General features: G+C 40.7%; 2 protein-coding genes across 12 annotated transcripts; one reads left to right on the plus strand and one right to left on the minus strand.

Moving 5' to 3' along the window:
- Positions 1 to 1,269: 1,269 nt before the first annotated feature.
- traf3ip1 (TNF receptor-associated factor 3 interacting protein 1) lies at positions 1,270 to 18,472 on the minus strand. 10 transcript variants are annotated; one of them, XM_040027701.1, is made up of 16 exons: positions 18,058 to 18,472; positions 15,927 to 15,995; positions 14,705 to 14,866; positions 13,952 to 14,080; positions 13,296 to 13,712; positions 13,080 to 13,151; positions 12,696 to 12,719; positions 11,991 to 12,066; positions 11,750 to 11,767; positions 10,650 to 10,737; positions 9,659 to 9,748; positions 9,282 to 9,447; positions 9,159 to 9,195; positions 8,973 to 9,049; positions 4,186 to 4,403; positions 1,270 to 3,967 (listed from the first exon to the last, which is right to left on the minus strand). In XM_040027701.1, exons 1-16 carry the CDS (start codon positions 18,178 to 18,180, stop codon positions 3,802 to 3,804), a joined length of 1,932 nt encoding a protein of 643 aa, XP_039883635.1. In that variant the 5' UTR covers positions 18,181 to 18,472; the 3' UTR covers positions 1,270 to 3,801. The 10 variants fall into 10 exon arrangements, with proteins under 10 accessions (XP_039883635.1, XP_039883632.1, XP_039883633.1 ...); XM_040027698.1 differs by having other exon boundaries at positions 10,650 to 10,740; XM_040027699.1 differs by having other exon boundaries at positions 9,659 to 9,745; positions 11,750 to 11,770.
- A 565-nt stretch (positions 18,473 to 19,037) lies between these two features.
- agr1 (anterior gradient 1) lies at positions 19,038 to 22,839 on the plus strand. 2 transcript variants are annotated; one of them, XM_040027707.1, is made up of 8 exons: positions 19,038 to 19,167; positions 19,606 to 19,730; positions 19,919 to 19,982; positions 20,260 to 20,312; positions 20,981 to 21,057; positions 21,153 to 21,216; positions 21,701 to 21,784; positions 22,677 to 22,839. In XM_040027707.1, exons 1-8 carry the CDS (start codon positions 19,067 to 19,069, stop codon positions 22,724 to 22,726), a joined length of 618 nt encoding a protein of 205 aa, XP_039883641.1. In that variant the 5' UTR covers positions 19,038 to 19,066; the 3' UTR covers positions 22,727 to 22,839. The 2 variants fall into 2 exon arrangements, with proteins under 2 accessions (XP_039883641.1, XP_039883642.1); XM_040027708.1 differs by having other exon boundaries at positions 19,050 to 19,167; positions 19,609 to 19,730.
- The last annotated feature ends 338 nt before the right edge of the window (positions 22,840 to 23,177 follow it).

Genomic DNA, 23,177 nt, shown 5'->3' on the forward strand with positions numbered 1-23,177 from the left:
CACATCATATTTAGAAGTGTTCCTAAAGTTCATCACAGTCTCCAATAAATATCAGTCACACTTTATTAATTATGATCGACTAAATGTGTTACTTCCAAGCCTAAACGCCTACATGTTGCTTTAAGGCCTTCACCACAAGACCAGGCATTAAACTCGAGTGAAAAAAATCCTTTATTTTTCTGCCAGGACACGTGTCAGAAATAATTATGCTGAATTAAAAATGTAGCAGGCCACTGCCTTACCTCAAATGAATGTGAGGCATAATTTGATGAATGTTCATAGCTCTGCGGTGTAAGTCAAATATGAGATCTGTGAGATCTGTGTGTAGTGTGAAGAAGACGCTGTTTAACTGATAGTTGCAGATGAGATTCTGCCACCTGTGCTGTAACTAATGAGTAATTTTGGGGTGGGTAACATACACCAGGCAGGCATGCAGCTATGGCTTCCTATGCTGCCTGCTGACAGACACTGAGGTCCTGGTGGCGGTCTAAAAATAAATGGACAGGTCAGCAGAGACATGTGGCCCCATAGGAGGACGGACTGTTCACAGACTGCCATCGCTGAACATGGAAACCTGCTCATGGTTAAAAAAGTGCACTTCAGCTAGTTTCATAGTGTTAGTCATGGTGGTCAGTAATAACACAAAATCTGCCAAAATACTCAGGTTAGTTCTCACACACACGATCATTTTAAATTATAATTTAATTAAAACAGGATACTTGTGTGTTTTATCCACAGATTAAAGTCGCAAAAGTGATTTTATTTCCATTTGTCTTCAAGATTAGTGAAACTCAAAAGCAAAAGAGCTTCTAAGCTTTGTATAAATTCAGAGAAAAATGCTCTGAATTTGTCTGACATGTCTTGAGTCACTTTGTGTCCTGCACTGCATCGTTAAACAGACACGCACAACTGAGGCTTGCCTTCTTTAGCGCCGTGTGCTGAAGTCTTTCTGCAAAAGGAGCTTCAGCTAAATCTGCAGGTTGCAAAACAAAGGCTCAGCTGCTGTGAAAGTGATGCTAAAGGGCGTCTTACAAAGATGTCTGTAACAGCGCTGCCGTAGAAAGTTGCTGCTACGGTGTCACTGGATGGTCTGCTGGACGAGTCTTTCACATAAGAGTCTGCTTGAGGGTGTGAGTATCAAAAATCTTTAAAAAAGAAATACATATAAATAAAATCAAATGAAAAAAATCATACCAATGTTATTCTGGAATAATCTAGACCAAGCTAACATCTTCAAACTTCATACAAAAACACACAAAAATGAGACAATTCTTTATTGCAATGTAACCATTTATTTCACTCCACTACAAAATTATATAATTATTTGAACTATGATACAGTCTCCACATATACATAATGTACAGTTTATAGTGTACACGATAAAAAGCCTTTTAATATAATGAATGAGCATGAGGGTTCCCACTTTTCCAGATGAGATTTTTGAAATGACATTTTTCAAAACGCTAACATTTCCTGTAAGTTTTCCAATGTATTATTTTTATAATACTGATATAAATATGGAGATAAGTCAAATTACAGTGTATTTTGCCTGATAAGTTAAAATGTAGAGTGCCACGTTTTTAAAAGACAGCCACATTATATTTTTCCCCTTACAAACACGAATGCAGTTTAAATTAACATCAGAGCCTACAAATGTCTGCCCACTGGCTTTCTGTTCTAGTTTCAAGCCTCATTTTTCCACCAATGACTCCCAGCCCACATGTTGTGTCAGCCACAAGTTTGCTAACCCACAGGTTTGGTAAGGCAGGCAGAAATCCTAGTCTGGGCAGAAAATAAATATTTAGGTGGTGTAAATATTTGTGAGAAAGGGAGTCGCTGTGCAGTGCACAAGCCGCCACATTCGCATATGAAATAAAGCATCTAGTTTTGTAAAAACTGCATTTAGTGGTTATGATGGAGAAAAGGTGTAATGGATTCCATTCATCAAAATCACCTACATTTCACAGGAAGTGTTATTTTCCAGCAGTGATTTTCTGTGTAATTGTGTTCTCTGGGAAGAAAATGTGCAGCAGAACCAACCAGAATAACAAGCTGTGTACAAGTCTTAAAAACTGTAAAATTACTGTAAATTACTTTCTGTGTGTGTGTGGTTACCGCACTTTCACTCAGCAGCCACGCAAAGTTTGTATTTTTGTTTCATTCACATTTGGATGACTCTTTTTTTTTTTTCACCTTTTCAATACCAACATTTTCAGGGAAACTGAGGCAGGATCTAGTTTCAGTCTCTCATCTCTACTATCCAACTTACTACAAGTCCAGCAATGTTCATATTAGTGCAAAGCATTTCTTACAAGTTGCAAAGGAAGCTAGTAAAATATGAATTCATATTTTTTAATGTATAGAGAAAGCTTACAAAACTTCCTATCGGTTTGGCAGTACGACAGTACAAGATGGTGGCTCCCCTGCATGCTCACTGCTTTTTTCCTTTAAAGTATACAAGCTTAGTGTATTTATAAAAGAGTTAGAAATACGACAGCGTGTGAACATTGCTTATTGCAAAAAGCTTTTTTCTAAAAACGCTCTAATCAAAGTGCAGCAGTGCCTCAAAAGTGGAAGAGTGTTTTTAAAGTAGCGCAAGCAGTTTCCACTCATGACCTTCGGATAACAGCTAAAGAACGAAGACTCGAGATATTGCCGGTGGTGTCCTCTCCCACATGCAGCACACACAACTGTGAGCTCACAGTTTGGTTCAGATGAAGGTTTGCTCTGGTTGAAGCGTGCAGGATGCAGGATGCGTGACACTCGCTGACTCACTTTGAAATCACCGCTCACATCTACTTTTCTCACAGGGGGACATCAGACATTACACAGACTTTGCACTAGTGAGCTGGCAGAGTAAAGCCTGTTTCGTGTCGGAGCTGACTGTGACAGTTCTCACAGATGGTTGAATAAAATGTGTGAAACTGATGTAGAGAAAATTTCAGAGCCGTCTTCTTTTTCTTTTCGATTTAACACAGTAAAAAAAAAAAAATTGGTTTATGAAAACTGTAAATGTCAATGAAATGTTAAAAGGTTGGAAAATGTTACTGGACAAATTCACGCCAAGACACTACATTCATGTAACACGCGTTGTTATCAGCTCCACTCCAGGCCTCTCCACGAGCGTCCGATTGTTTTGTAGAAAATGTAAACGTTCTATCTAAACGTTCCTCCTGCTTTCAATCAGCTGGATGTGCCGTGAGTACGTTTAATTACTGTTACGGGTCTGCTCACTGCTCCGGTCAAACTGCATGTCAAATATCAAGTGCTCACAAGAATAACATGCCGAGTGCACCACGCCCTCAAAAACTCGGTGATTAAATGAACGAGGAAACATTTCAAATTTGGTCCAGTGGATGAATGTGCAGCTTTCTGCTGTAATGTTCAAGTTGTGAGCTGTGCACTGGCTCAATGCACGAAGGCACCATTTCAAAAGAAGGGCCAAAGATTGGGTTACGTTAGTGTGCAGATCATAAAGATGCATTTTATTTATTCATTCATCTGTCAGTGTTTTCAGCTGCTATGTCTCCAGCATCATCCACTTTTTCCAATCCATCATCTAGTGTTTTGGGAACAGTTTCAGACCTCTAAACCGTCGAGCGGCCCTTTCACGTACCAATATCTTAAAGTGGAGTAGGAATATATTTGGGTCCATCTCCTGGTCTGAAAACCTAAAATTGGTCCCGTAATTCCACAACACCTCCAAGAAAAATGGCCTTACCATTATTCTGAATGAGAACCCACTCCCACCTGAATGTTCAGTGCGTTTTTGGGGGTTTTCTTGTGCATCTTGTTTCTTGTTCAGGTTCTGGAGGAGACCTTGATTCCAGTCACCATTTTCTGGATCTTCTCTTCATTCTTCAGTATGTTGGACCGTACAGCACAAATCTTGTCCTGCTGGTCCTTAATCAGCTGCTCCAGCTCAGCTAGCTCAGCTTTAAGAGGCTCCACTGCCCGATCTGTCGCTCTGCAGCACGCACACACAAAGAAGGGATACAATAATTGTGTGCATGAAAGCAGAAGATGACTTAGCAGCTTGTGAAGTAGTGATAGTCGTCTTTCTTTTTTTTGACTGTAAGAGTACAAAAAGAGTATAGCTAGAATCACAAATGTGTGTGTGTGAGATCTGGTGTTGGAAACACAGCACAAAGATTAAAAAGTGTGTTGATTATTCGGTGACCGAACCTCTGCTCCTGCAGCAAGGCCTGTGCGTGCTCCTTGTTTTCCCGCCGCCAGGAAAGCAGTTCAGCCTGCATGGCATCCATGTCCTCCTGGATGTAGTCCATGATCTTGCCTAAAGGTAGGGAACTACGGCACACCAGCTGAATGGATGAGCGCAGCCGTTCGATCTCTTTTGTCACCATATCCCGCTCCTTTTTCTGTGCCGCTTCAGACACCAAATTCTGAAAGGGAAGGTGGTACGACAGGTGAGGCCGGGTGGATTAAAAACATTGAATTCAAAACTTGCAAACATCAGATCCTAAGCACACGCAAGCTGATGACGTGGGACGGTTTCCCACTCAGCAATGTTTCAAACAGACACAAATCACTTGTGTGTCCCCAGACCAATACACAATAAACCCTCTTTAGGAATTCCACCTTTTTCAGCAAAGTCTCGAATATCCAGAGCCAGAGCAGGGCTGCATTTAGTGGTTTGGGATTTCAAGGCTAAAAATGTTAGGCGGGAATTCTACCAACCTAGCTGTATATATAAAGATCAAAGGTGCTGCTGAATTGTGTTGGTTAAAGTAGGAGGACGGGGCTGACTGGCTGCTGAAGGCTTCCAGTGTATGGTGTGCGGCTAAAGTGGACGGTGGGGGGGGTGGGGGTCGCTCTATGCCAATTACACTCAGACCCTTGATGGGGAAAAGGAGGGGAAGGTATCAGGGAGGGACCTCCCTCGGTAAGGAGCAAACCCAAGGATGTTTGCTCAGCTGGGATTCGCGAGGCCTGAATGTGTGTGCGTAATTTGAAAGCACTGCAAACTGCAACCTTACAGACACACACACACACACACACTTACAAACACCAACCAGAGGATCAGACGAAGCATACAGTGAACAACCCCCACCAGCAAACTTGGTCTTTAAGTCCTGTTTATTTTAGTAACAGGCTGTGGCAGTGGGGTTATTTTACTAAAGTATTAAGTAACAACTCCTACACTTATGCCTCCTTTCAAGCTTGGCCCAAATTATGCTATTTGGCTTCACAAATGGCAGCACCTGCCTTCACGAGGCAGAGGAATTCATAGTTGCAGCACAGTGCAAACTAAATGACAGCTTCCTCATTCAAACACACCGACTGTCACGCCCCCAGCTGAGCAGTGGAGCACATATGGTTGGCGTAGCTGGCACTGCAGCTTTTGCCTTATCAAGCCACCTCTTAAAACAAACCAATCGCCTCACTAATTACAATTCTGAAAAGCAGCTCGACTAGACGAGACCACACAGCAGAAATGACATCAAACATTATTGTTTGCCACCATTTCTCTGCAGAGGGAAAGCACACACTTCTGTCGACCTCGCTCTGCTGTTCCTTTGTGGTAGTGCATGAGTGTGAGGGCTGAAATGCCTTGGCCTGCTGGTCCCCCCAACAAGGTGGGTGGCTTTCCACTGCGCACCATGAACCCTGCAGCTAGACAAATACTCTATGGTTCATTCGGCCTGCCTGGCTGCGGTTTGGTCTGCAGAGCCCAGACGGGACCCATGGCTTCATTCTGTTTGCCATCCCCATGCTACCTCCACACCCCCACCACTTCTTCTCTGTTGGAAAATAAAAAACTTGGCATGAAAACATGACCCCTTGTACATGCGCACTCTGTCCATGCAGATATAAATCAAGCTTTATGGAGATCTCCGTCGGCGTCTGCGAGACCTGTGTGCTCCTAGTTTTCCTTCTTCTCACCCAGATCACAGAACAATATTTAGACAAGGTGACCGCAGAGGCGCAGGGGCGAGAGAGGAGGAAAGGGGCAGGTTTTCCCATTATCTTAGACGGCGATAAAAGCACGATGCAAAAGGAAGACACGACCTTTGGCTGATGCCAAAGAAGTGGCTGTGGACTCAAAACAAAGAGGTTTTAGGAGGTTTTTCGAAGGTTTAAACGTTTTCTCTGTCCCGTGGAGCTGCATTCATTACATTTAAAAACCTTCAAAAGTTGGGACGGCAGACCCGAAAATCTCCAAACACTTGATTGTGACATGGTGAGGTACAATACAAAGTAAAATTCACTCAGTCATCACATGCCTAATGAGCTTAATTAGGAAATGCATGCAAAAATGTGATTTATGGAGCGCTTGTGGGGATTTTCTGGCGTAGGAGAAAAACATTCTTCAAAGAATCCTCTGACATGAAAAATGGCTTGTAAACATGGAGCCTGTCAGTGGCACAGCAATCTTTAGGGTCTGATTAACTGGGAAAACAATGATTTAGACGTGAGCTGTGTCACTGATGGCGTAACATCAGCTTCCTTAGAAGAGAGCGCAAACCTGGTTATTACCGTCACAGCAGATGTCAGCTGCTTTCCTGTAAAAAACCCGAGAGGTGAGCCAGGAAGCGTAATCACAGAATGAGATTTAGGGTTAGTTTTCCTAAAAGTTTATTCAGAAGTCTTGCTAGATCATAAAAATAGTTTGAAGTCAGTGAAGTAAGGAGGGAAAAAAATGAGGTCACAGGATGTTGTTAGAAGGTCATTGTGGCCCACTGGGGAGACATCGAGGAGCAAACCCCTGGGGTGTCAGGTGAAGTGAGAGGAAACTTCCAGGGGACCGCTGGCTGTACTGCAGCAACAGGAAAATGGAAACTGAGCTTTAAAAAAGCTTCATAATCTTTAAAAGGTTCTCATGGAGCGACGGCTTTGAAGGTATTAAATATATCATCAAGGTGGAGTTCAAGCCAGAAAACAATTTTCAGCTGCCTTCAGGTAGGTTACTCAAAAACCTGACCAAAACCTGTCAATATGACCTCTAAAAAAGTAATGTGACTAATGGAATGCCACGGGGTCATTTCCTCATGTTTCCACAAAAAACGCTCCATGTTTATGAAGACACAGGTCTGGAGAGCCGAGTATTTATTTTCTTGACAATTCTGCAGAGAGTATTCTGGCCCTCCTGCTCCGTGACTCTCACTCAACAGCCATCCATTTGTATGCCACGGGGTTTATTTATACACTACAAACCTTCATCAAGGCTAATTTAATGGGGGGGAAAAAAAAGTACACAAAAATTCTTATGAAAACGCAGCTGTTGCAAGGAGCGGATTCTGTCTAAATAGAAAGAGAACCATCTCGGAATAATATACAAGGCCACCAAGAGGTCATGAGGAAGGTCATCCCCAAAAATATACAGCAAAGACACGCACACAGCGCTGGGACACGGCAAAATATAATCACTTGGCTGTTTAAGTGTTCCCTTTATTTACATCAGCAGAGAAAGAACACAATTAAATTAGGACTAACAAAGTGGGACAGAATAAAGACTTCAAATATACAAAAAGGCCAGGATGTGCGTACTGAGCCTGATGCTAAATCAGTGTGACTTGCAACTTACTCAGACACTGTTTTTAAATACTGGTATTAAAATAATACCACTTGCAGCAGCAGTAATTTCAAACTGCACACACCAATGAAACTCAATATTTACATTTTTGTGCCTGCGCATTTCACTGTGATTACAATAAAAGAAAAAAAATCTACTCTAAGCTGACCTCTCCACCCTTTCATGTCAGGAAGGAAGTCATTATAGTTCTTTATACAGCTGACGAGGAAAAGCCAATAGCGGCAGAGGGGCGAACATTCGACTGCAGATCACACAGGAGAGTCGAGGATGGCAGACTGGAGGCCCCTGAAATCTGAGGAGGCTACATTAAGAAAATTAGAATAATCTCCGCAAGCGTGCGCTCACGTTACTCAAAGAGCCGGCTATTCTGAAGGTTTCCTCTGTGAGTGTCTGTTTGCACATGTGCACGCTCGCACAACAGTAAGGTTTGTTAAAAGCTGGGCCAAAACATTCCTGCAGGTGTGAGTTATGAGGGATGATGCCTGAAGTCGCAGTTTGGAAGAGATAGATCAGCAGGGTGTTTTTGCATGAGTTACAGGCCAAAACAGTGCATCCATCAGAGGCAGGGTGGTCAGCTTCAGTGAAGTGGACCACCCAAAGCAGACAGCATACACCACCTCACGCCACGGACTACAGACCAAACTGCAAGCTTCACACTGTCTGATACTCCAAATATTGATGGAAGTCTCTCGTTGGCTGATACAAAGGCTGACTGTGGGGAACGTGAGCAATGGCAGAAGCATGTCACCTTGAGAAAACTGGTCAATCGTGTATATTATGAAGACTAAAAGTCAAAGAGGAGAAAATAGAAAAACAAACAAACAAAACAAAAAAAACGATAAAACCGAGCGCTTCTGATCTGTGTGCGAAACCCACCAGTCCCCAAAAAACAAAAACACACATAAAAAAAAACATGTATATGTATAAAGACGTGTAAAAAATAGAGGGCACGAGCTAAAAAAAAGCCTGTTCCAAGGATTGTAGATGCTTTCAACAAAATAAAGCAGTATGTAACTTGAGATAGTGGGCAACCCAAGAAAACAAGCTCACTTTGCTCCAGACATCTTGATGAGTGTGTTAATTGTGTGTGTGGTCCTTTAAGGCCCATACTTGCTTGTTTGGTGATTAGCCCTTCAGCTTCACTGATGGGGAACATTTTTGTGGTTTCGAGGCAGTGCAATTACACCTCCCCACTTCATTTGTTTATATCTTTCTTTTGATAATAACCAGGGTTGCGCTGTGTTTTTTCGGTGTGGTAAGAGCGTGTTCCCAAGGAGCAAGCTTTCCAGAAACAATGACTGAGAGAGATGGCGGAAAGGTTCAACCCAGGTTTTTGGTGAGACTAGTTTTTCGGTAAGAGCCAGGCTAATATTGCCCTCTAGTGGACAAAAGCGAAATACTTCTACACGGCCAGTACCTGTTCTTTAGATTTCAGGGACACCGGGGACGACTCGTAGTCTTTTTTGGTCTCAAGGATCTTTTTCACGAGGCCACCTACAGTTAGAGAAAAGTAATTTCAGGAGATTCAGAAGAAAATGAGGCACTGCTGGAATTAAAAACACACACACACACACATATATATATTTTAAATGTAGCTCTGTACCGTGTTTCTCATCTTTGTCTAGTTCTTGGGTAGGTTCCTGTAATAGATAAGAATAACAGAACATATAGTAACTACTCCTTGCTTAGATTTTTCTATGAAAAAGTTACTGTTCAAGTCACTCACCACCTCCACTTCAGGAGCACCTGAGGGTGGAGGGACTGCCTCCTCCACAAGAAACTGTTCATCATCATCCTCATCTTCCTCCGCGATCTTTTTTCCATCCATGATGACGGGTGCCGAGGGCTTGGCACTAGAGAGCCTTAGAGACGAACAAAGAGGCTGACTCATTCTAAAGAAGATTTAAAAGGCAGGAGCATGAAGAGGAGAGATTCATGTTGCTTGACTGCTGTGTGACTGGTTAGACTTGCTGCACTGCTCCACTGTTCAAAAACCATTTAGACGGGCTCAACATCTAGTAGGAACTAAACTAGGCGAAGAATGATATCACACAGCATAATCTGAACATAAGAAACATTAATGAATATGAATGATGAAGTCACCTCTCAGCCGGGCTCGCATCAGTGTAGCTTTCCTGTCTCTTGACTCGAGGAGGTGCTGGGCGAGCACTGCTGGGCCGTGCTATTTGTCTACTGTTGAAGAATGGACAAAAAAAAAAAAAAAATCAACCATAATCTAAAAGACAGCTTTACATTTCATTTTTTTATAAACAAAACTGAGAACAGCAACAGATGCTGCTGCACCACAGCTGTTCCACCAACCAATCAAATCGTTTCCTCTCCTTATAATCCAAACTGTAAAGTCTACTGGAGGTTTGTGCATAACATTGCATGATATGGTCATATCGTGTAGAGCTCAGTACCAGCACCTTCAAGTGCCAGCAACACAATGATTGGCACCTATAAGATAAGGCATGCTGGTAGAGTGGACATCACAAACACTTCATGGTTCCCCTGTGGTGAGGAAATAGGTCCAAAGTGTGGACCAGCATTAGAAAAAAGAGCAAACATTTTTAGGTGAGGAAAAAGCCCGGACAATATTGGCTCTAATGTCATCATTTAATTCCTAAAACACGCAAAAGCAATGTTTCATCCCACAGGATCTTCAGGCATGTGTCCTAAAGAAGTTCCAACCCTAAAACAGCCACAGAGTGACTTTTTCCTCAGTACACTGTGATAAAGCGCCTCAGAACGAGTCCAAGGAAGCATTTCTCTCAATCTACTTCTGTTCTTTTTTCTCGGACCTCCCAAACATTGACAAGTAAGGCTAATGTCCAGAAATCTCACCTCGCTAATGGCATGTTAAAATATTAACTGGTTACCATACACTAAACTGCAACTCTGAAATTACATGTCATAAAACTTCCTGAAAGTATTCATGTGTGTAACTACCACTCAATCAATACAACTTTCTCTATGTGTGTGTTTTATGACAAACACAAAATCCACTTCAGTACTAAAACATGTAACTTGAGTAGCATCTGCATGTGACCATGCACAGTGGCTCATTAGTGACTGTGTTAACTTTAAAGACCTGGAAGCCATGTCAGATGACGCTGACGATCCCCCAACTTCTCCATTTTCTTGAGGAACAGGTCTCTGGGATAAATGAACATCTCCATCTGCTAAAGAAAAATAACAGATAATAATTCGCTTTGCATAACATAACAGGAATCCCTCCCATAACAACATTTTGTATTCTGACTCGTCATAAAACACCGCATGACCAAATATGCACCAATGTTCCTGAGCTAGCTTTGTGCTCTATTATAAAACTCCTAAAATCTTTGATATGATTTAAAGACTCATTTAGCACCAACTAAAGCTCTTATTCTTTCAGATCTCCAGTGGCTTAAACGCTCACCTGGATGCACTGATGTATACTTCAAGCTCCTTTGACACCATTGCTGGGTGAGGCTCTCGTGATTTCTGACCACACCAAACTAAACTACACCCCTCTTTCAAACAGAGTGCAGTCAGAAGCAAAACAGGTGCAAAAGAGGGCAGATTACTGCCTGGTGCAGGTGGTACAGCACACAGGACGAGGCTTTAAAATCTCATTGTCAAAGCTTCCACGGACAGATAAAAAAAAAAAGCATTTTTACCGTAGCTCTGCTGAAATGTGAAGACTGACTGGAATTTCTATAAACCATAATTGCTTCATGGGGCTATTTGTCCTGCTGTTATCTTTCCCACAGGTGTGGCTCCTATTCATTTGCATGCAGGTGAGTTTGGGTTGGGTCCCATTGAAACGCTGTATTTAATATTGACCTTCACAAACAAACCTGAACGACTTGTTCAGAGGTTTTAACAAAAAAAAAAAAAAAAAAAAAATTATCGTCGTTAAACGGTAAGTGAGTCATTCAGTCACTGGCTCACTTTGTTACTCAGACCGGAATATCAAGTTATTTCATACCTTCTACTGTCACCGCAGAGGTAGTTAATGTATCTGCTAAGGTTTGTTAAAGGTGTTACTGTGAGAGTAATTCGATTGATTTATGCACACAATTAATGTTCAATCAGTATCTGAGTTAACCTTTTATGTTGACCTCTTTTTAAGGGACCGATTTCATGGAATAACTTAAAAACTTTGGTTTTCTTTAAATGAACTCATAAAAGAGAGCAAGCACTTACCGCCTTCACTGTCAGATTCTTCTGCAGGGAAACAAATAAAAAAATGTATTACTTACACAACAATGTAATCCCTGAAAAGGATAAGTGGAAGAGCAAGGCGAATGAGCAAGTTACTTTATTATTGAAGCGTAAAAAGAAAACTATCAAACTAAAAAGTCTTTCTGCCACATTTTTATTAATTATTAAATATATATTCCTGCTGTTGATGAATAAAGCTGAAAGAGGGGGTGCCGGGTGTCACCTTGATCTCCCATTTTGGGTCTTCGCCGCTGCCCCTTGGCAGATGCAGGCCGAGGTATTCTCGCTGGACTCTCAGACTGTGTTAAAGGAAAACACAAAAAAGGAAAAAAATGGATGACTGAAGACAAGCACACACAGATGTAACTGTAATTAATTATTTTATCTGAAAACTGAAATCTTTGTCATGTAGTAACATTTTAACATAACACAGAAAAAAGGGCTGCGTCCCTCCTGAAAAACAAAAGAGGCTGTGTCGAGGTACAAAAGTTTCAAAACCAGACATTTAATATAATAACTGCAGAGGCATTAAGATTATATCTCACCCAAACGGACCGCAACAATATCGAGGGAGATGTAGGAAAGATTAGTAAGAACAAAGCAAAGCTAGAAATGCAGACAACTGAGAATTTATCATGTTTGTCAACCAGCTGTGAACCCTGCTTTACACTGAACGGAACAACACGCGACAGTACAAACACACTGCCACACCAAGACATCATCTTGTGATGTGTTAGAGGAGAAATACGAAACTCAGACATTCAAACATTTATTCTCCAGCTAAACAACAGAAACACAGGGAAACTCACTTCCTCTAACACAGCCCAGGAGGTATTTAAACACAGTAATATCAAAAGGTTTGTAACTGTACTGGTAGTGGATCTGAAATGAAGAAATCCCACTGAGACCTTTTTCAATGAGTTTTTACCTGGTTCTCAGCTGCTTCTGTGAGCTGTGAAGACAAAGAAGTCACACAATCATCACATGTATCAGTTACACACTGAGTGAGGGAACACAATCTGCCACACTACAGCCTGAAGTAGTCTTTAACCACGCAGCTAGCCACCCACTACATTCAAAAACTAAATCGTCTGCAGTAATACCTCTTCAGCTGCATTTGGTTCCTTGCAAGAATAAGAGGCAAAAAAAAAAAAATCAGAAAAGAAATTAGAATAGTTCATGAGCCCGTGTGATGTGTCAGGATTAATCATTCAAGCGTAAGCAAATGAAACCACTGCACCTCTCTGTCATTAATGTCTGTGAAACTCAGAAATGATTTGATTTGTCAGATATCTGAAAATACAGATCTTACCGCTGGTGCAGGTTTGGCTGTTTTAATGGGCTCTTCAGGGGATGGTTTTTGCTGTTCCTCTGATATTCGGACCTGAACGCACACACAAACACTGTAAGAACTACATTCTGTTGTTTTTCATGTATTTGTTCAGTCACACGCTGTATATTTAACATGTTCTAAGCTGAAACGGCGACTGGAAAAGGGAAACGTGTGCTGTCCTTGCTGCAAACATACCTTGCTGTTTCCGCTCTCTCCACTTCTCTTCCTCTCATCCCCATCTTTGTGTCGTTCTCTTTCTTTTTCTCTGTCTCGATCTCTTCGTTTTTCCTTGTCTCTCTCTCTGTGAGAATCTCGCTCTCTTGTCTTTTCTCTGTCTCTCTCTTTGTCCTTTTCCCTGTCTCGATCTCTCTCTCTGTCTCTGTCCCTGACTCGTCCTTTGTCTTTGTCTTTTTCTCGTTCCCGGTCTCGACTCTTGTCCTTGTCACGGTCTTTCGCATGGCGGTCCTGTTCGCTGCGATGGTGTTTTTCCGAGCGCTCTCTGTCACGACGGTGCTCTTTCTCTCCATCTCTACGTCGGCTCTCCTGTTCTTTGGGCTGGTCTGGGTCTTTCTGGTCCCGGCTGCTGCTGCGCTCTGTGATCTTCTTCTTCTCCTGAAATAATATATTAACAGTTATACATCATGCAGTTCACAGTAGGCCTAATCATTTTTTTAAATCCTATTGAAAAATGTAAATATAAAACAGTCTCTGAGGTGTGCTGCAAAAAAATTCTTTGCAGTATTTTGGTGAGAACGTTAAAATATAGATTCTGAGGACATCTGAAGAAACATTAATATGTCTGAAAGTGTTAGATTATTTAATGGATGGCATTTAATGGGTTGAAGACTCACCTCTCTATCCACATGATGTTCCCGTCCCTCCCTATTCTCCTTGTCCTGGGACCTAGAGGTACTGGCTTTGGTTTTAATGTCCACTTTTTCTCCTTTAAGCACTCGCTTCACTGCGTCATCACTGGACATCTGCAGTTAAATGTACAGGAGGATCAGACAATGTGATACAGTAAAACTCGCTGAACAGCTTTAAACAGCATCTACGTTCCAAAGTGTCCCTGAAAAGGAGAAACTTTATGATTGGATTGAACCTTAAATCTGAAAACTCTAAGATTCCGGTTGAAGGGGAAAAAATAAAAATAAACACAATTCAGGAAAAACAGCCCATTTAACAGTTCTTCACTATTCATTAAAATGTCAGGCTTGTGGGAATTCGCTTTACTTTTTGTTGTTGTTGTTGTTGTTCTTAATTTGTTTGCTGCTATTAAATACCATTACTACAGCAATTGTAACCACATACATACATTTATGGAGCAACAACCCCAGGCATCTGCTCATCTGTTTACACTCAATCTCCAGGGTTCAATTAAATACTTTCAATGTCTCCCTGAGGCAGCCAGACAGTTTTCCCAATCGAGCAATATCTGGATGTGAAAAATAACACATACTTCATTTTCCTTTTAATGGAGAGCTAGTTTCATTTGTGTCTCGGATATAGCAGAGACAATATATGAAAAATGGATAAATTAGTGAAATAAGAGTGCGTTCTTAATTTAGCTTTTCAGCGTGAGTGTGTAATCTAATAAGACAGACCTTGTTGAGGCAGCACTTGGCGATGGCCTGCAGCAGCTCGTTGGTTTTCTCTGGTTCGTGGCCGGCTACAATGCGGGCTGGCTTTGCTGCCAGGGCCTCGCCACTGACCAGCATCACAACGTCAATCGCTTTCTGAAGGAAGGCTATTTTTGAGTCCTTATCCTAGAAAGAAAAAGGGTGACAGTGCACAGGAGGTAACTCCAACGAGATTCATTTTCGGACACAGTTTAGGATGATTAAACAATCTGAGAAATGTGGATCTTTGCAGAGATTAGCTGAAGTTACTTCTGCCTTAGATGAGCATCTTAGTTGAGTCCGGTATAAAATAGCATGCAAATAAACTATAATTGGCCCATAATCACCATTTGTGTCCACCCTTTAACTCTGACACCACTATTTTCTTCATAATGCTACTTACATTACAGTAAGTATATTTTACTTTGCAGGGTGTGAATCTTAAGTCTGCCACACATTGTAAATGTGACTGTGCCATCTGTAGAGTATAATTGTTAGCTTTCAAATCCTGAACCTCAAAGGGCCAATCAGTCTTGTTTTTAATAAGGCAGACAAAAGGTGAAATGGAACACCTGGATTTTTAACAAGGACCATCTTTCATAATGGAGGAACAGACAAAAACACTCCTTTGATTTAATTCTTGGATGTTAATAAAACAGACCTTACTCTAGACTAATAACCCAGCTAAACAGCCCCTCTGATCCATCAGCCTGCTGCATTTGAGAAGGCTGCCAACTGCATAACATAAGGACGTGTGTCTGCTGCAACCACCTGGCCCTTCTGTGTCGCATCTAATAGGGTGAGCTTTTCAGTGTTAATGCCTTTATGAAATCTCTATTCAAAGCAATTAATAAAATACATAACTGACATTAAAAAGTAGAGAAAAAGAGTGATAGGCAAGTCTTTAAAAGATGACAGTAACAATATCAGCCTATGCCTTATGATTAAGCATTTCACAACTGAGAGCAATGTCTGAATGAGCTTTTACCAAAACTTTACATTTTTGTTTTCTTGTAAGGTGTTTGACCCCCCCCCCCCCCCCCCCCCCCCACACACACAGTCCTGTGTAATGCCTGGGTGACTTAATAATTGAGCAAGGCTGCTTCTTAGGTCATAACACCATTGCATTAAAGAGTCAATTAAAATCAAATCAAAGGAAAGACTGTAATTAGTGATATTATTAAGCATAGCCGTCAAACAGACGTACCTTTACACTGTCTGACTTCATTTCGTTTTCTTCATACAGGCCTTTCATAAAACCAGTAGTCCTGATGACCTGAAAATGGTTGAAAAAGGGTCATTTTAAACAGACATGAAACTACAACAATATGCCATTTTTAGCTTCTGTACATCGAGAAGTTCACTCCGAAGTCTGTTTGTATGTATGTGCAGGAACAGTGCTTTTCACCTGTGGGCTAAAAAAAAACAAACAAACAATTTTTGCTGAGCATTAACCTAAACATTAAAGTAACACAACGACCACAAAAAAACCTTTATAGCTTTAGCAGTTTATGCCCTACAGTCATATTCAGACATATTCCTAGTCAGAGGAGGGGAGTCCAACATGCCGACACTCTTCCCTTTATCAAATATGCATGAACCTGGAGTGAAATATAAGACTGCTGAACAGGTGAGAATGAGTTGGCACCTCTGTTGAGACGAGCGTAAGAGATTTTACTCTGCTTGACACCTTATGTAAAAGGAGTCAACTGTGCATATAAAATGCTGAAAAAGAAAATGAAAGAAGCCGCAAGTGAGCAAAGCAAGTTTGATCATGAAGATCAGCAGTGTACTAACAACAGGGCTCTGACAACAGGCCGTGGAGATGATGCAGTGTTTCCTGTGTGTGTATGTGTGTGTTTAAAGAACCATGATACTATTGCAGCAGTTGTACTTACTCAGAATGGATCTTTGGAAGGGTGGCCACAGACAACATTAGAATACATTCATATATTGTCCTGTCATTTCTGACTCCTAATTAAATGGATGCCATTTAACCACCCAAAAAATTTAAAACTGAGAAAGGTTCTCTTTTGCCTCTTTTGTTTACACATTAGACTCATTAATCTTTTCTTTAAAAATTCCAGTAATCTTAGATTTCACAATGCCAATGATGATATTTATCTAACTAAGGGAGGGAAAAAACTGTTCTGAGGTGGAAAATCACCTTTATTGTACTTATATTGTTTCCTTTCATCCTATTATACTGGCTGTTATTTCTCTCATGCACATACTTAAACATCACATTTATAAAATGGCTAAGAGAAACAGTATTCAATTCCATTCAAGTTTATTTGTATAATCCAAATTCCCACAAAAGTTGCCTCATGGTAGGGCTATCACCTACAGTGTTAAAGAACTCCAACAAACAAGTGACAACCTATGAGCAAGCACATTGTGATAGTAGAGTGGAGTAACTCCCTTTTAACAGAAATCCTCCAACGGAAGCACGCTCAGGGAGGGGCAGAGGAAAGAGAACAGAAAAGAGCACATAGGGAGTCAGGACAATAAAATGCTTTCTACTTTCAGAAGTGCCAGGTGTAATCACAACCTACACCCATTCTGAACCAGAAAACCCTCACGTGGTACAATTGCTTGTCTAATGCACATAAAATACCTGTGAGAGTATGTAACTGACCCTGATCTGTATCTGCACTTCTCTTCATCTGAGAGTGTTTTACTCTAGGCCACAGAAGACAGATCTTCCTGGCAAACCCCAGAAAGACATCGGCTATAACTTCATCATATATGCATGCCTTGCAAGTAGCTTTAAATAAATGAAGGGAAATCAAAGAAACACCAATTATAGCACAGCCTGTGCTTGTTTTTAGCTGTAACCATAAGCTGATCAGCATCTGTGTTCTCAACGTGACGGATTCAAGGAACCTAGCACAGGTTCATCCTAACTGGCAGGTGCCCTCCTTTAAGCCAGCAGCGGGGAAAAACGGTTTGTTGATTCGTGTGTGCGCTCAGGTCGTGCCTAGCAACAAGACGACGCTGCTGAAACAGCTAGCTCACTTGCTAACCCACCATATTAACTAAAGCGCAACCTGTCATTTAAATGAATTGCTAATGCACCCCTTGACTATCGGGATTAGTGTTACTGACAATCTGGAGCCGCAGAAATCGGAGTTTACAAAATGTTCCGTAATATTCGCGAACTTACTTGGTTAGCTTCATGCTAACTTTTATGCATTAGCCGGCTAACTAGCTCCCGTGTCTGTGTTTTTAACTTAGAAGTGGCATTAGGCTTTGCTAGGCTTCTGAGAAGAGTGTCGCGCCCCTTAAATAAAATCCAGCTTGCTTTCTCGAGTGTAATGTCAACAGCTGAGTCTCACCTCACTGAAGATATCGTGCAGGTATCGAAAAGGAGGCTTGCTTAGCAGTTTCTCGGTGAGCGGCGGCTTCTTTATCACTTTGCCCAACGTGTCCTGGGTCTTTTTCACCACTGCCGCATTCATGGTAGTAAATAAAAAGCCAAGCTAAGTACTTTTAACCAAGAAAAAATACACGAAACTAACTAGGAGTGAAAAACTTAGTGACTCTGTCGCCTGGTTGCTATGTCAATGTCCTGCAATCCCACAGTGCATCATTTAAGAGGACTGCGCCTGCGCCAAGGGCTTACCGTTGCCAAGCGGTCTTTGTGTCCATAGCAACAACTAACAATCAGCTAGATAAATGGATAGACAAATGTAGATAGATAGAAAATTCTTTATTATTTCTGCCAAAACAGAACAGCGTGGTTGAAAAGAGAATCAACTAGATAAAAGCATTCAATATACATACAAAATAAAACAGGCCATTCATCAACTGTAAGTCTTTGAAGCCAGACTACAAAGATACAGTACTCGGAGTACACGAGGCGTAAAGAAGCATTTACCGAGTTCCGGTATCAGTATTTGCAACAACAGAAATTAATTCGCTCTAGAAAAAATACTCCGCTGCCTGCCCATAAGTTGTGGAGACAATGGCCAAAAATTAATTAAAATTAAAATGGGCCATACATCCCTGTCTTTATTCGGGCATGGAGTGGGAGTTTCCTTTATACCGACACGTGGAAGATTCATAGAAGCAGTTTTAGGAACAACTGTACTTTCAGGGTGACACTTTTTAAGAGAACGAAATTCAAATTCAAATAAAAAGTTATTTTGAGTTATTTATTTATTCTTAATCCATAGACTGAAGTTTCATGTAAAAGCCCATAAAGTATATATATGTTTTTAAACTTACAGAAGGGATAATAACCAAATTAATGCTAGCTTCCCTATCTGCTGGTGTAATCCCATTACACAGTACAATTGCTTTTAATAAGGCAGTGCGTGCTTGTTTTCTTTCTTTAAGCCTATTATGATATACCTGTTTGACAAGTTCGATAGAAAAGAAAATCTGAAAATAGAGAGCGCCCATAGGAGCGTCAGAGCAGATGCTTGTTGCTTCATATTGACGAGGTAAGAGATTTACCTGCTACCTGAATACCTTCATTTACTTTTAAAAAAAGTATTATGATTCCTTTCAAAGCTAGCTTTTAGTGAGATGCCTCACTAAAGGTTTGAAAATGATTTGTAAATGAAGGAATTTTAATTATAATTATTTCAAATTACACTTTTTCACATTATTTCAGAATTGATATTTTCCCCATTACAAATACAAGTGTGGTAACTATGTGTAGAATTACAGCTTATAAACTATTTTATTTACATGGTCTCAGGTGAACCATTAATGAATTCATGCTTGCTTGCACACCGCCTTGTAGTTAGGTGTGTTTGGTGAGTCAGTGCAGCTCTAGATATCTGTCAAATGTGAGTCAGGCTAAAACTGATTTGTGTTTTGTATTTAAATATAAATGTCACTGAATTTCCTTGGAACTCATTTGCCAACTTTCACAGCAGCTCTCTGAAAGGACAAGGAACAATGCTTCGCTGGGTCTTGCTTGCTTTGCTCATTGGCCTCTGTGCCAGTGCCGGGGAACAGAAAGCTAAAAAGAAAGTGAAGAGTCAGTCCTTGTCAAGAGGTGGGCAAATCTACTTTTGTCAATATTCACAGCTCCAGTTAATGTCCTATAAACCTTTTCATAAGATCATTTATAGCTGTCAGACACAATAAAATCTGAACTTTGCTTGTTTGGGGACATAGTTAATGTACTGGGAACATGCAGCAGTGTTGTTGACCTATCACTGTATTTTTATTTCCTGCCTGCAGGATGGGGAGGTGGTATTAACTGGGCCCAAAATTATGAAGACGGCCTAGCAAAAATGGCCAAGAGGTAGGACTCTAAACCTTGGGTAAAGGTCCTGGATGTCAGTTTATTTTGTTCGGATAAGTCTGTTCCTTTGTTGTGTCTTTCTGCGTTGGAATGACGCTCCATTACTTTTCCATAAGGGAAACACATTATTACTTTAATCTTCATTTGTCTGTAAATCCAGCATGGGGACTTTGCTTTCTAAGGCATTTGGTTGTGTAAGACTGCCTTCACACCCTTCACTGTGTTTATTGTGTTGTGGAATGTACTGAGTTCTTACTCTGTGGTTTTGCTCTCACAGTCAGAAACCTCTCATGGTCATTCATCATAAAGACAACTGCCCACACAGTAAAGGTACTGCTGCTACTTTGGTTTATTAAGTATGCGTATATATTAAAAAATATAGGCTTGCACCTCCTGCGCTGTCTTTCTCACTCATACTTGGGCTTGTTTGTTTTCCCGGGAAACACAATGGGTGCATTCTGTAATACCCACAAAGCAGGCAGTGAAGTATGTGAGAGTTATGTTCATAAATCACTCAGCTGGTTTTGTGAAATAAGCTCAGTGGAAGTCTCCACTGGCATTTCTTAACCCATAAACAATGAAGACCACCTACAGAGTGAAGTCTGGCTCTAAATTTTGAGTTTTGCTACGGTGGACCAAAAGCAGCCCGTTCTGCATCCTCCCGCTAGAAGTCTCAGAACACTGAAGCATTTTGTTTGATTGCAGCAAGTTGCATATATTTTTTATTAGTAATGTGTCCTCATTTTAACAAGACAGGATTCATATATTTATAGTGTGTTGTGTATTCCCTTACGTGATATTCTAAAGGTCCAACCTGCCAGACTTGTTTCTGACTTGTTAGGCAATTTTATAAATGCAGTCTGTAATAACTTAACAGGCTTTACCTCCTTCTGACATTTAATAGGCAGAATACATTTATTAATATTTCCATTCATAATTCATTCATAATTATTTGAAAGCCAGTCTAAATATAATACTAAACCAAAGTATTTCAACAGACCTGAAGAAGGCATTTGTTACGGATAAGACTATCCAGAAAATGGCAAAAGAGGATTTCATCATGCTCAACGTGGTGGTAATTAAAGATATGTTACATATGCAGAAAATATATATATATAAATATTTTATTATTAAAATCATGTGCAATAAATACTATATTGTTATACACAGGAAGAGACTTCGGACAAGAATCTGGCACCTGACGGTTACTATGTTCCCAGAATCCTCTTTGTTGGTAAATTCTTACATTATTAATATAATTTCAATATAGAAGAACAGATTGTTTACTGTCCTTGTCTGAGGTTGAACAGAGATACATGCATAGCACAGAATAAAACCATTTAAATACAAACAGCGCCCCTTCATGGTGGAGTCTCTAATGAAGCGTGAGCCAGTGAAAGGCCACTAACACTAACACTGGAGTACTTCTGCTTCTTGTCCCTTCAGTAATCTGGCTGCAGCATTTCAAAGTAATTGTAAATGAGCAAGAGATGACTGACTAACTGCAGTCTACAGATGTCCAGTCTAGATGTAACAAAAGCATGCATAACCCTGCCAGATCTAATGGTGTGGATAGTCCCAAGGTTCTTTTTGCTTCCTCACTCATTTTTCTAGATAAAGAATTTTACAGAAACATATTCAGTTTATAAAATGCACATCAGCTGTCACATAATACTGATTACTTTCCTGAGCTGTTCATGTGTGTGGTTTTTCTACAGATCCAACCTTGACTGTGCGCACAGACATTACTGGAAAGTACAGCAACCACCTCTACACCTACACAGCGAGTGACATCCAAGGCCGTGAGTGACTGTTCACTCTCTCTAATGACAGTTTGCACAGCTCACCTGTCAGCAGACTTCAGACACACTAATCCCCCACAGCTTGAACCCTATCCCTTCCTCAATATTTTGACAGAAATGACGAAGTTTTTTTTTTATGAGATTGTTCTGACAGAAAGAATTTTGAGCTCCATGTGGATGTTAGTGAGAAACTTTAGCAGACTTGTAGCACTAGTAGCCAAAGAGGTGGGAGGTTTGCAAATGCAGTGCAAGGACAAAGAGTCAATTTTTTACGAGGAAAAGAGAAGGCAAGTGAGGAATGTGACACTGTTTCTTCCCGATATATTATCATTAAATCGTGGCTTTGCCACTGGAAACTAAAAGCACAATTAACACACTTAAAGCACCAGCATTCATTATGTCTTTGCTGATTACTGTTATGTCACTGTAAATCATTCATGGAGCTATTCTAGGTCCAAACCTTGTGATTATTGGTCGCAGGGACATTTGTCTTTAATATATTTAAAATCTAAACACAATAAGAGCTGGCTATAGCGTATCCCAGCTGGGTACATCCTGGACAGGTTGCAGGGCTGACACAGACAACCTTTCACACTGTGGGCAATTTAGAATCACCAGTTAACCCTTTGGACTGTACCTAGTGTGAACATGTAAACTGCACACAGAAAGGCCCCGGCCAGGTAAAGGAGTTGAACTCATGACCTTGTTGCTGTGAGGCAACAGTGCTAACCACGCCACCGTGATGCCCTGCCTGTAACTGTAAAAACCTTAAAACAAGATATAGTTTAGTAGGAAACCTAAACCTGCAGCTTAGGTTTAGGTTTCATTTCTGAACTACTTCACTCATGTAAGAGCACTGCCTTCCTCTTATTTGTCCCCTCTTTGTCCACAGTGGCCGACAACATGAAGAAAGCCAAAGTCCCGCTGCACAGCGAACTCTAACGTGGTGCCTGACGTCTCAGCATCTTCCACACATGACTGCTCAGTGGTCAGAACTGAATTATTTAAATGCTTTTGGTGCTCAATAAAACCAAAATAAAGGAAAAGAAAGTCATCTTCAGTCTTTCTCACTTTCATGCAACACTTAATATGTAATTAAACTACCGTACTCATTAAAAACACAGTGATAATGCTTATTTAGAACTGTTTATGATGGTATCGTTCCATAAGAAGTTGATTAGGCAGTGTTGATCTGTGTTGTTGTGACTTTTAATTTGAAAGTGAATATTACATCAGAGCAAAAGAACTCCGTGAGAATCACTAGAAAACATAGTGTTGATTATTTAGTATTATTTACGTGTGCTAAAATCACAGATATCAAAAAATTGGATGTAAACAAAATAAAGCATTCTGCCTTGTATCAAAGGTTCATGGTACTGGTGGTGGTGTAATG

This window comes from Simochromis diagramma, unplaced genomic scaffold (assembly GCF_900408965.1).
Source record: "Simochromis diagramma unplaced genomic scaffold, fSimDia1.1 OVJJ01000343.1, whole genome shotgun sequence".
NCBI classification, from domain to species: Eukaryota; Metazoa; Chordata; class Actinopteri; order Cichliformes; family Cichlidae; genus Simochromis; species Simochromis diagramma.

Excerpts from the sequence above, each read along its gene's own strand:
- traf3ip1 (XM_040027695.1), bottom strand. The coding sequence starts at position 18,180 with ATGAATGCGGCAGTGGTGAAAAAGACCCAGGACACGTTGGGCAAAGTG. Across the intron at positions 11,771-11,990 it reads ACCCAAAATGGGAGATCAAG|AAGAATCTGACAGTGAAGGC; the intron begins GTGACACCCGGC and ends GTTTCCCTGCAG. Across the intron at positions 9,448-9,658 it reads GATGCGAGCCCGGCTGAGAG|AATGAGTCAGCCTCTTTGTT; the intron begins GTGACTTCATCA and ends AATCTTCTTTAG.
- agr1 (XM_040027707.1), top strand. The coding sequence starts at position 19,067 with ATGATATACCTGTTTGACAAGTTCGATAGAAAAGAAAATCTGAAAATA. Across the intron at positions 20,313-20,980 it reads CAACTGCCCACACAGTAAAG|ACCTGAAGAAGGCATTTGTT; the intron begins GTACTGCTGCTA and ends GTATTTCAACAG. Across the intron at positions 21,785-22,676 it reads AGCGAGTGACATCCAAGGCC|TGGCCGACAACATGAAGAAA; the intron begins GTGAGTGACTGT and ends CTTTGTCCACAG.